Here is a 13,542-nt window from a genome sequence, read left to right on the forward strand (position 1 = left end):
ACCATCTAAGCCACCAGGGAAGCCAAGGAGTGTGTGGGCTCAGGTACATTTATCATATTGTTTTAGTTAATGTGGTTAGGAGCAGTTGCGACATTTATGAACAATGTCATTTTAACAGATTTCAAAGTTTGTATTATAATTTGCTCTTTTAAAAGCCTGTGAGAGTAGGGACTAAATATATCCATAGTTTAGTTGAGCTGTTGAAGTGGTTCTTACGTAATTGTGACCTCAGTACAATGGGCGGCAGTTAAGATTATGACAACTTTTGAGTCGTATTGTCTTGATTATATCAAAAGAGCAATGGCCGTAACTAAACTAATGTATGATTAGTACTTTCTTTAAAACATCTCACAAAAGTGTAATTTAAACTCTTGGATGCCTTTTTCTGAGCAAAGGCAATGAACCCAAGAGGCAGGGTCAGAAATAGTAACAGAACACAAATAGTAGGCATACATCAAAGAACACTCTTGCCCTGCACTGAGGATGGGTAGGAGCATCAGTTACATGGCGGTAGGTTTTCAGTCGTCATTCTCTGTAGCCGTCTTCAAATCCAGGCAGCCATACCATAGAGATTGGGGATAAAATTAACTTTATAAAACTGACTTATTTCTTTGCTCCACAATTGGTAATATAGAGAGTAAAAATAATTAGAGGAGATAAGAAAGAGAATGTGAGTTTGTATTTATTTCAAGTAAAAAATTAAATTTTATTTATTTTCAAGTAAATTTTCAAGTAAATTTCAAATATTTATTTCATTTGACTCACCCCTTTTACCCGAACCCCAAACAAAATGAATATCCATTACTTAATATGTCAAGCGTAAGGAATTGATAAAGGTGATTGCTGCTGCTGCTAAGTCGCTTCAGTTGTGTCCGACTCTGTGCGACCCCATAGACGGCAGCCCGCCAGGCTCAGCCATCCCTGGGATTCTCCAGGCAAGAACACCGGAGTGGGTTGCCATATTCTTCTCCAATGCATGAAAGTGAAAGGTGAAAGTGAAGTCGCTCAGTCGTGTCTGACTCTTAGCGACCCCATGGACTGCAGCCTACCAGGCTCCTCTATCCATGGGATTTTCCAGGCCAGAATACTGGAGTGGGGTGCCATTGCCCATTCTCCGGATAAAGGTGACAGAGTCATTATTAAATCATCCACTGACCTTAAGGAACACAGAGGGGGTTCCATGCCCTGTATCTTTTATATAAATATTATCCCTATTGCTCACATTATGTGTCTGGTCATTGGGTTGCCTGGTGGCTATTTTAACTTCTGACATGTAGAAAATGTTCAAGAGATACTATTTAATGACAATCTAGCATCTTTTACTCTGTCTTGTAGTTAATATGGTATAGTTGATTGTTGGATTGCTGAAACTGATTGCATTTGGTCCCCAATTTACAGTGGTTCCACTTAACATTTTTCAACTTGACGATGGTGTAAAAAAAATACACATTGAATAGAAACCATACTTTCAGTTTTGAATGTTAATCTTTTCCCTGGCTAGTGACATGAGATATGATACTTTCACAAGGTGTGCAGTAGCAGGGGTAGCAAGCCTCAGCTCCATCAGCCACGAGATCATGAGAGTGAACAACCCATATGCTTACAGGCATTCAGTTTTTCACTTTTAGTATAGTATTCAATAAATTACATGAGGAATTCAATACTTTATTACAAAATAGGCTTTGTGTTAGATAGTTTTGCCCAACTGCAGGCTAAAATAAGTGTTCTGAGCATATTTAAGGTTTAAGGTACACTAGACTAAGCTATTGGAGAAGGCAATGGCACCCCACTCCAGTACTCTTGCCTGGAAAATCCCATGGACGGAGGAGCCTGGTGGGCTGCAGTCCATGGCATTGCTAGGAGTCGGGTATGACTGAGCGACTTCACTTTCACTTTTTACTTTCATGCATTGGAGAAGGCAATGGCAACCCACTCCAGTGTTCTTGCCTGGAGAATCCCAGGGACGGGGAACCTGGTGGGCTGCCATCTATGAGGTCGCACAGAATTGGACACGACTGATGTGACTTAGCAGCAGCAGCAGCAGCAGACTAAGCTATAATGTTTCGTAGCTCAGGTGTGTTAAATGCATTTTCTTCAGGGTTATTTTCCACTTCTGATGGGTTTATGAGGATGTAACCCCATTACGGCTTCCCACGTGGTGCTAGTGGTAAGAAGCTACCTGTCAACAGAGGAGACGTGAGAGAGGAGGGTTGGATCCCTGGGTCAGAAAGATCTCCTGGAGAAGGACATGGCAACCCACTCTAGTATTCTTGCCTGGAGAATCCCATGGACAGAGGAGCCTGGACGGCTACAGTCCATGGGGTCACAAAGAGTCAGACACGACTGAAGTGACTTCGTACACACACAACCCCATCATAAGCGGAGGATGATCTGTATTTGCATTCAGTAGGTGCCATTGTTGATGCTGGCACTTCCTAATTTAAACACTATCCATGGGATTTCTAGGCAAGAATCCTGGATTGGGTTGTCATTTTCTTCTCCAGAGGACCTTCCTGACCCAGGAATCCAACCCACATTTCCTGCATTGTGGCGGACTCTTTTACCACTGAGCCACCGGGAAACCCAATTTAAACACTGCCATTTTCTAAATAATTCATTAATTCAGAATCAGGGATATCAATCATAAGCACACTCTCCAAATTTACTAATTAATCAAAAGTTGGCAGACAAAAAGAATATACTTCTTGGATATAAAATTAGAATTTTTAAATAAATTGAGGCTAATAAAATATGGTATCAAATTGTCAAATACTTTAGAGCTTTGAGTAAAAAACAAAATCTAGTTTTGAATCCAAATATATTCATTTTTAATGTTTACCTTTCTATAACAGCACTTTAAACATTTCATGAGAAAAAGAGAAATTTTAAAAGTGATTAAGTTTAGTGTTTTATCGTATGCTTGGGACTTTTGGGGGTTTCCTTATATGTTTCAGAGCTGAAGTTGTTTCACAGTATATATTCTCATCAGTTCAGTTCAGTTCAGTCGCTCTGTCGTGTCCAACTCTTTGCAACCCCATAAATCACAGCAGGCCAGGCCTCCCTGTCCATCACCGACTCTCGGAGTTCACCCAGACTCACATCCATCGAGTCGGTGATGCCATCCAGCCATCTCATCCTCTGTTGTCCTCTTCTCCTCCTGCCCCCAATCCCTCCCAGCATCAGAGTCTTTTCCAATGAGTCAGCTCTTCGCATGAGGTGGCCAAAGTACTGGAGTTTCAGCTTTAGCATCATTCCTTCCAAAGAAATCCCAGGGCTGATCTCCTTCAGAATGGACTGGTTGGATCTCCTTGCACCTTTTCAAATAAATAATACTTGTAATTTGGTTAAAAACACAAAGGTTCAAAGCTAGCACTTCCTGGCATGCAGAGTTGGTTTTTTTTTTTTTTTTAATCATCTTATCTTTACCTTTTTTAAAATGTAGATACACATATTTATATGTGGATTTTACAAGGAAACATGGAGCACAATTTATTTTCTAGCTCTCCACTGTGGTTTTCTCTGTGGACTTTGTTTAAAGTGTTGAGATAGTTTTCTCTCAAGAATACTACTTTCTTCTCCCATTTGCATTTGCTTAAGAATAGAAACATGTATGTACTGACAGGAAAATTAATTTGAGAATAAAATGGTCTTGACCCCTCTTCTATGCCCTAAGAAACATTGATTATTAAATGTCAGAGTTTACATATATCTAATCCAGTCTAGAAATTTCTACTGCTTTGTACAGAAACATGATCTTTGAACCTTCTGAGCTACAGAAATGAAATTCTGATCATGGACATCTGCAAAGAATAGCTATGTTACCGCTTATCAGCTATTAGACATGAAAGGCTCAGAAACAGGTTGGAAAGCAGCCTTACTTTTCATTATAAATTGTTAGCATTTCTTTAAGCCACCCAGACTCTTCTTGTGGGCACTGTATTGCGATGGCCAGTCTTTAAAGACACCCTTCATATTTTCACAGACTGTTATTCTATCTCCTTGGTCTCATTAGGGGCTAAAAAATATATATCTATAATCTCTATTTTTAATTTTTTTAATTTATTTATTTTGCACTTGGGAAGTAGTCAGAGGACACCACTTTTAGCTACTTACTGAGTTGAAAGTGAATGTATTACACATGCAAGACTGATATTTTCTTAATTGAGAATATTGCCATGGCAGGAAATAAAGTCACCTTATTAGATAAGCTAAACTGTTCATCTGGGGCATTTCTTGGTTCCTTAGGTGCAAACCATTGAATTAGGAGCCAAGGAACACAACACAATTATAACATGGTTGCTGGATCGAGGAGTGCCATTTGGTACCGACTGATTACATCATAATGCTTAGTTCTATCAATGAATTTTGTAAACATTCACGCAAAAGCAAGGGAGTGCTTATAGGACGGGAGGGAGCCACAGTCACTCCTGCAACTCTTACAGTATCAAAGCCTTCTGCCACACCACCATTTTAAACTGTGCTTCTGAACAGTAGGCAAATGAAATTGCCTCCATGCCTGCATGCCAAGTGGCTTCAGTCTTGTCCAACTCTTTGTGACCCTAAGGACTGTAGCCCTCCAGGCTCCTCTGTCCATGGGGTTCTCCAGGCAAGAATACTGGAGTAGGTTGCCATGCCCTCCTCCAGGGGATCTTCCCGACCAAGGTATCAAACCCGAGTCTCCTGCATTGGCAGGAGGGTTCTTTACCACTAACACCACCTGGGACACCTGGGAAAATGTCATTTATTCTTCAAGCATTTCTTAGGTTTCTACTATATGCCCAGTGCTATAGACTTGATTATAAATTTTTAGAAATCATGGCCCATGCCCTAAAAGATTCTCTTAAGAGTGTTGTGAAAGAAAGTGAACGTGAAGTTGCTCAGTCATGTCCGATTCTTTGGGACCTATGGACTGTAGCCCGCCAGGCTCCTCTGTTCTTGGGATTTTCCAGGCAAGAATACTGAAGTGGGTTTCCATTTCCTTCTCCAAGGGATCTTCCCGAACCAGGGATCAAACTTTGGTCTCCCACATTGCAGACAGACTCTTTACCATCTGAGCCACCAGAGAATTCCTTGTGTGTTGTATGCATTATTTATAGTGTCTAAACATAAATCACTTGATGCATTTTCTTTATGGACCTGCCCACCTTATTGAAACTAGGGAGTGTTTCTTTATGATCTGAGAGCCATAACAATCTGCTTATGCCACTACTAGGTATAGTAGAAAGAAGGAGTTTCCCTTGATGAGTGGGACTGCCATGTCAATTATCTGAGACTTTTATATAATAAAGAATAGTGTGATGCTTTTTTACTTAGAAGCACAAATATCTGTATTTTGTACAAGGCAATAAACTATAACTGGTTAAATATATATAATTATATTTGAGTTTTATATATATATACATATATATAACATATATTTGAGAGCATCTTAAAAACAGGAACTTATTCTGAAGTGAAATATTACCAGTCCTTTAAAAAAAAAAAAACTTATGTTGAGATTATCCCAGGAGACCCAGAATCAATCCAGGAGTTAAAAATTTTTTGGGGGGGCAACATTTTTCCTGCTTCTGATAGGTAAATAATGTGGAGTAAAAAACATGTTTGGTGCCAAATTTCATTCTGTTTGATTGTGGTTTGTGTCAGCAATCCTGAAAGAAGTCATATAGTCATCATAGTACTATAAGTAAATTTTTCCTCACTTAAATGAAAATGTATTCCCATGGAAAATCTGAATGCTGAAAATTTGGTTTAAGGGAATCACGCAACCCAAGATTTTGGTTCAGTCAGTTCAGTCACTCAGTCGTGTCCCACTCTTTGCAACCCCATGGACTGCAGCACACCAGGCCTCCCTGTCCATCGCCAACTCCCAGAGTTTACTCAAACTCATGTCCATTGAGTCAGTGATGCCATCCAGCCATCTCATCCTCTGTTGTCCCCTTCTCCTCCCACCTTCAATCATTCCTAGCATCAGGGTCTTTTCAGATGAGTCAGTTCTTCACAACAGGTGGCCAGAGTATTGGAGTTTCAGCTTCAGCATGAGTCCTTCCAGTGAATACCCAGGACTGATCTCCTTCAGAATGGACTGGTTGGATCTCCTTGCAGTCCAAGGGACGTCAGAAGTCTTCTCCAACACCACAGTTCAAAGCATCAGTTCTTCAGTGCTCAGCTTTCTTTATAGTCCAACTCTCACATCCATACATGACCACAGGAAAAATCATAGCCTTGACTAGACGGACCTTTGTTGGCAAAGTAATGTCTCTGCTTTTTAATATGCTATCTAGGTTGGTCATAACTTTTCTTCCAAGGAGCAAACGTCGTTTAAGTGTCTTTTAGATTTTGGTTACTATTATTATTTTGCTTCTATTTTCCATATATGGATTTTTTTTCTCCAAAATTAGACCAAATTTTGTGGTTATAAATAAACTATTTTCCTTAATATATACCATAAGCATTTTCCTAGTCTTTAGATATTCTTTGAAGCTTGAATTTAGTGTCTGCAAAATATTGCATCCTTTGAATATGCAAGGGCTTCCCTGTGGCTCAGCTGATAAAGAATCTGCCTGCAATGTGGGAGACCAAGTTTGATTCCTGGGTTGGGAAGATCCCCTAGAGAAGGGAATGACTACCCACCCCAGTATTCTGGCCTGGAGAATTCCATGGACTGTATAGTCCATGGGATTGCAAAGAATTGGACACGACTGAGCAACTTTCACACTTCACTAACTTAACAGGTATGCAAAGAATATTTTTCATGTAAATATTTAATCATATTTCAAATTATTAATTTACTTTATATACATGGTATGACCTGTTTCTAGTAATAGCTTTGCAAAGTGTCATCATATTTCCAGTATATTTTCCTAGAAGAATGAAACATTCATTTTCAAGAGAACAATATGAATAAGTAGAAAAATATAAAAACTCTGCTTACCTGAGAAAGAAAACTATGCTGTTAATTTGTAAAGTTTTAAAACAACTCCTTGCTACCATTAGAGATTTACCCTTTGTTAAAAAAATTTAAGCTTGAACAGGAGAAATCTTAAAAGTCTTATTTCTAAGCAATTGCTGTTTTGGGTGGACATAAGTTGAACTCACTTCAGGATCCAGCCAGAGTTCTTCCTGAACAGTTCAGACAGGTGCAAAAGCCAGACTGTGAGCCCATTTTTTAAAGCAGCCTTTTGTTTGTGTCAATAAAAAGAAAAAGATGTTTTTTGACATTTGTTCTATGTACAAATACACCTACTCCTATTTGAATAAAGAGAAACCTGGACAACATTTTTAATGAGCCACACTTAGTGCTGAATTTTTAGCCCAATTAGAAAAATAAATCTTATTAAATATTATGTTTCTATAGAAAAGTAATAGCTGTTTAATTCTCATCTATTTACTGACCAAAACTAGTATTCCCTGAAGTATCTTTCCTTGTTGAAGTTGAATCTCATCCATGTATCTAAAGGGAACACTTGAGTGTTTTTTTAAGTATCTGCATTTTAATAAGAATGAATAGTTTAATCCCCATACTTGTACCCATATCCTAAACTCTAAATGTCCAGTGAGTATAAAGATCTCAGCAAAAGGAGACTCTTTTGAATCATCCATTTTGAAACATCAAACAGTATAAAATTGTTTAATTCTACATAGTTCTATTTCTTTTTTATTTACTTTAAAGATTTTTATCATGACACACTTTGAATGTATATTATAAAAGTATAAGAGTATAGTACAGGGTGTACCCCTTAATCAGAATTTCAAAATATACACCTGCTTTACCCATCTCTATTGCTGCTGCTGTCTTTAAAGTGTTTTAAAACAAATTCCAGAGTTCTTGTATTTCACTCATGTGTATTTCCAAATACATCTCTGAAAAATACTGTCTTTCATCACCACAAAGCCATATTTACATCTGACAAGATTAACAATAATTCTAGTTTCTTGCTATCACCTGGCGTTGAGTATCATCTGGATATGAAACACTTCAAAATAATCTGGTTTTGAGATAAAAACTAGAAATTATTTCTTAGACAACTCACTTATGGGTTTCAGAACTACTTGAAACTCTGTACCTTTAAGTAAAAACTGGGAAGATAACATACACCAATTTCTGATTCCTTAATTGTAAACTAACTTTTGGACTTCAGGTCTTTATTTGGGAAAGCACAAAGCAACTCTCTTTCTGCCTGCTAGTTTCACTGGGTGCCATTGATCTATTTAATCTTTAAATTGTCACAACTTCCTCACAGTGCTGCTACTGCTGCTGCTAAGTGGCTTCAGTCGTGTCCAACTCTGTGCGACCCCATAGACAGCAGCCCACCAGGCTCCCCCGTCCCTGGGATTCTCCAGGCAAGAACACTGGAGTGGGTTGCCATTTCCTTCTCCAATGCATGAAAGTGAAAAATGAAGTCGCTCAGTCGTGTCCGACTCTTTGTGACCCCATGGACTGCAGCCTACCAGGCTCCTCCATCCATGGGATTTTCCAGGCAAGAGTACTTGAGTAGGGTGCCATTACCTTCTCCGCCTCATAGTGCTAGTTGCCTATAATTCTGCTGAAATAGTGATTATCAAACTTTTTAATAGGTGGCAAATCTAAGGACAGTAATTCGTTACATTTCCCATGCCCATCACTCCTATCAGTAAGACAGATCCAAAACTTTATCCTACAAGAATTCATGGGAGAATGATCTTATTTATGGCATTTTTCTGCATTGTATGTGTAATGTTTTTACTTGATCATTCCTAAATAGATTAGAGTCTGCTTTTAGCTAGAAAGAATGAAATATGAATAATCTCTAAATAAACCTAAATGCTCTAGTGTCTTCATTTTATTATATTTCTTAACTGAATTTAGGGCAAGTGTATTTCTGTAATTAAATACTGAACGTTTAGCTAAAGAAACTCTTCATTTTCAGAGATTGGGTTACTAATTTGGTCAAGAGTAGTTTAATTTTTGGACTCCTGCTGAAATTTTTGTGTTCTGCTGCACTAAGAGCGTACTCGGCCTGCACACACTGGAGAGCACTTTCCTTTTATGACTTTCTGTAAAATTTGTCAGCAGGAGGGAGGCTGAAAAGTAGGGAAATGTCCCCAAGTGGATGAGTATATAAAGGACAAGAGAAGGACAGAAAGAGAACAAATGAAGAAGAGTACTGACTTGTTACAGTTTTTTAGTATATGGATCTGTCATCCAGACCAGCACTAGTCCTGCTGCAGAAGTGGTTGAAAGTTATTGTGTTGGTCAGATATGCAAAGGAGCTGCTATTTATCATTTGTAAATATATTTCTTTTTCTGCTTAACCAACTTCCTTTAGAACAATTGATACTTCACAGGAATAAACAGATCTGAAGAACAAAACAGTCAGGAAACACTCTCATAAACATCCTTCCTATTAGATTTATTTGTTGAAAATACTCATTTTATTTAGTTTTTCTATAAACAAAGATTTTATTTGAACATTCCATCAATATCTAAGAGAAGTCTTTAAAGTTTTTAATCTGCTAAAACTCACCAACATACAGAAAGTGGAGCTAAAGACTAACTTCTAAAAGAAGTTTCTGAAGACATAAAGGAAAAGCAAACGTACAAAGTGCACCTTCCTGAGTTTTGTTGTGATCATGGTGAGTGGTATGAAGCCACTGAAATGTCCAAAAATAAATTGTGGGGGGTATAAATTATGATCACACTAGAGAAATGCTAGGCAACAGGATAACACCCTCCTCCTCCTCCTGCAAAAATCCTAGTGACATAAGCATTTGTGGGAGAATGAGCAGAAGAACATAGGCATAGCTATAAGGAAGGTCAGTTCTTTTTATTTTTTACTGTAATATCTTGTAATATACTCATATGTACCTGGGAAGTTGTGCTCTTTCTGAATAAAATACTAGATTATAATTGCTGGAAATCCTTTAGACGAGTTAAAAACACTCACCTATACTCCGTTACAGTAAAATCGATATAATTATTTGAAACTTTCTACATAACAAATTTCTACATTCAATTTTTAGAAATTATGTTCAAGTTGAATTAAGGCAATAAGACTTCAGAACTACACAATATTTTTGGAGTAAAGTTCTGTTTTAGCATGTAATTAAAACTGATACTTTACTAAAAACAGTTAGGAAATGTATTTATTGAAACAAAGCTTAGTAACATCTTACCATGAATACCAAAATCTGACAAGCTTTAGGGTTTTCACAAAGATAAATTAGTACTCAGTTGTGTCCAACTCTTTGCAACGCCATGGACTGGAGCCCACCAGGCTCCTCTGTCCATGGGATTTTCCAGCAAGAATACTGGAAAATACATTTCCTTCTCCACACAGAAATATATTGGTGTACTTTATTTTACATTTTAGTGAGAGTTGCCAAGAAATAAGCTTTATTACCATTATGGGAAAAAAACACATTTATACAGTCTGAACTGAACATTTACATTGGATTTAGTTGTAGAAGTTTTCCCCCATTTCATTTTTCCATATTTACACATGCACTATAAGACTTTTAAAAGTGAGAAAACTCTCATTTTAAGATGTAATAACATCCAATATCTAGCAATTATGACCTTACTTTATAAAGTATCAAAGTGCTTTGCATTTTCAAAAATGTGTTTTTTTAACTCCTTTTGTCTCTTTAACAAGCATATTAGCCCCAAATCATTCTTTGTAGTATTAAGCTGCCTACGTATTATTTAAATTCCAACATTTACACTTACATGATTGCATGTATTTTCAATAGTGATTCTTTTATCGCACACCGAGAAAGTATGCGACAGATGATGAGAAGTTTTTCTGAACCTTTTGGAAGAGACATGCTCAGCATCTCTGATAGGAGAGGAAGAGCTCGTAACCGTATGGGATATGAGGATGAAGAAAATTCCTTGACTGTAAGTTCTGTATTTTAAAGATAGTGAAGAAAAGTATTACAGAAGAATTTATCTCTGATGATAGGATAGGATTAATGTTATAGAAATAACCGTTATACACAGGGAAGGACCTGTTGAAAAAGGAGAATCCTTTGACAATGAAGTGTTAACTGTATAGAATTGCACTGTGATACCAAAACTTTTAGCACCATAGGGTTATATATTATAAGCCAAACTTAAGACATTCTTTTCCATGTGAACCATGTAAGGAAGAAAAACCATGATAAGGTTTTTCTCACCTTATCATTTACTCCCATGTCTTAAATTAGGACAGGCATGGAAATAACCTTGCATAAAGCACTTTTTCTTCTCGCTTTAAAATAGCATCCAAAACTGTAGTATAATGCTTTTTATCTACTGGACCAGGAAAACCCAATCTACTCCTTGGCTACCTTGGACCCTCAAAACTTAGATTAACTTTTAAAAGTTAATTTATAAGTTAATCAGAAGCCTTGTAGAACTACAGTATATGTTCAGAAGTCTTGTCTGAGAGTAAAACTAAAAGGTTACAAACAAACAACAAAAATCTCAGGACATTTTTATACCTTCAGTTCAGTTCAGTTCAGTCGCTCAGTCGTGTCCGACTCTTTGCGACCCCATGAATCGAAGCACGCCAGGCCTCCCTGTCCATCACCAACTCCCAGAGTTCACTCAGACTCACGTCCATCGAGTCAGTGATGCCATCCAGCCATATACCTTAGCTGTTTTCTGCTTATTTGTGTTGCTTTTTCAGCCTCAAGATTGGCAGTTCTAGAACAACAAATCCACAGGAGTTTCTAAAACATAAATCTCTACAGTTCAAATGTAGAGCTTTGGACCTCAGTAAACATTTTTTAATGTATTTCTTTTTAATTGAAGGATAATTGCCTTACAATACTGTGTTGGTTTCTGCCATACATCAGCATGAATCAGCCAAAGGTTTACATATGTTGTCCCCTCCCTCGTGGCACTGTCTCCCTCTTCCCACCCCATTCCTCCCCGTCTCGGTTGTTGCAGAGCCCCAGATTGAGTTCCCTGAATCATACAACAAATCCCCATTGGCTATCTGTTTCACATATGGTAATGTATATGTTCGCATGCTACTCTCAATAAACATTTTTAATTGGTCAGTTGGGAAACTTCCAGTACCTTCCAAAGAAATACTTTCATATTTTTTATTTGCAATAATGTTGTTAGAGCAAAATGTTTCAAATACTCCTAAAAGTTTGATGGATAAAATTACATTTGCCATTTAAATGAAAGTAATCTTCACATTCTTTTTCACATACACATTATTCCTATATATATATATTAATTTAATTCCAATTATTTTTAAATTTGTTAATGTGGTCATTATGTTATTTTTTTACTTTTAGGGCTATAAGTTTCCATAAAAGTCTAAAATTAAGCCCAAAGGAAAAAACTGTCAAAGAGAGCAGAAATATCAACTATGACATTCTTAAATTTTATCTTTCACATGAGCATTGAAGTATTTTATATATCTGTTATAAACATAGCAAAGAAAGAGTAGGGCTGTACATACTGCTTTATATTATTTGCATGCATAAATGAGCTGCTGGTAGCCTTTGTGCAAAAAATAGGAGGTGACGATTTTATTCCCTTGTAAGCACAGAAAGGAGATCTGTTTATAATTCAGCTGTGAAGTTCTTAGTGAGGATGCCTAAGCTGTAACTCTGCTGGTTATCCATTAGAAGAAGAAATGTTTTTTTCCTGAGTACCTGTGCTTAAAACATCTGAATGTTTAATGAGCTGGAATAAGAAATATATAACCAATAGGTAAATTTATTTGAAACTGTAGTTTATCTGATTCATAACTTAGAACGATTTGTATTTTAGCTTGCCTCATATTTGTCTTGCCAGTGCGGCTTGAAATCAAGTTTTGGGGAACCAAAAAGACCACATAGCTGAACTAATATGGTTGCATAAATGTGAGGATTAAATAAGGAAAGTCAAGTAAGAAAACAATTCTGAATACAAAAGAAGGCCGAGACCAATCAATATTTGAATGAAAAACTAAAATAGTTGCTACCGAGTCCAGTTTCTAGTGGCATAAATTAACTTTTGTCTAAGATGATGAGATCATTGGCCTTATTATTAATCAAATCCCTAACAATTATACAGTGCAAGTGACAAATAGATACAAGGGATTAGCTCTAATAGAGTGCCTGAAGAACTATGGACAGAGGTTCGTGACATTGTACAGGAGGCAGTGATCAAGACCATCCCCAAGAAAAAGAAATGCAAAAAGGCAAAACAATTGTCTGAGGAAGGCCTTACAAATAGCTGAGAAAAGAAGAGAAGCGAAAAGCAAAGGAGAAAAGGAAAGGTATACCCATTGGGATGCAGAGTTCCAAAGAATAGCAAGGAGAAATAAGAAAGCCTTCCTCAGTGATCAATGCAAAGAAAGAGGAAAACAATAGAATGGGAGACTAGAGATGTCTTCAAGAAAATCAGAGATACCAAGGGAACGTTTCATGCAAAGATGGGCTCAATAAAGGACAGAAATGGTATGGACCTAACAGAAGCAGAAGATATTAAGAAGAGGTGGCAAGAATACACAGAAGAACTATACAAAAAAGATCTTCATGACCCAGATAATCACAATGGTGTGATCATTCACCTAGAGC

The 13,542-nt window shown here is 37.3% G+C and overlaps 1 protein-coding gene across 7 annotated transcripts in view; it reads left to right on the forward strand.

The window, feature by feature from the left end:
• Positions 1-13,542, forward strand: part of MLF1 (myeloid leukemia factor 1) — a 30,470-nt gene that overhangs the window by 1,578 nt on the left and 15,350 nt on the right. For 6 of the 7 annotated variants that reach the window (XR_015160826.1, XR_015160837.1, XM_086392124.1 and 3 more), the window contains exon 2: positions 10,729-10,876. The exons of the other annotated variant lie outside the window; for it this stretch is intronic. Coding sequence is in view for 4 of the 6 variants with exons in the window: in XM_086392124.1 (XP_086248250.1) it covers positions 10,729-10,876 (148 nt within the window). In the remaining 2 variants the exon portion in view is untranslated. The remainder of the gene's footprint in view (positions 1-10,728; positions 10,877-13,542) is intronic. 7 annotated transcript variants of the gene reach the window in all.

Source organism: Bos grunniens, chromosome 1 (assembly GCF_055505025.1).
Source record: "Bos grunniens cultivar Pamir isolate PY7600 chromosome 1, Bosgru_T2T1.0, whole genome shotgun sequence".
Lineage (NCBI taxonomy): Eukaryota > Metazoa > Chordata > Mammalia > Artiodactyla > Bovidae > Bos > Bos grunniens.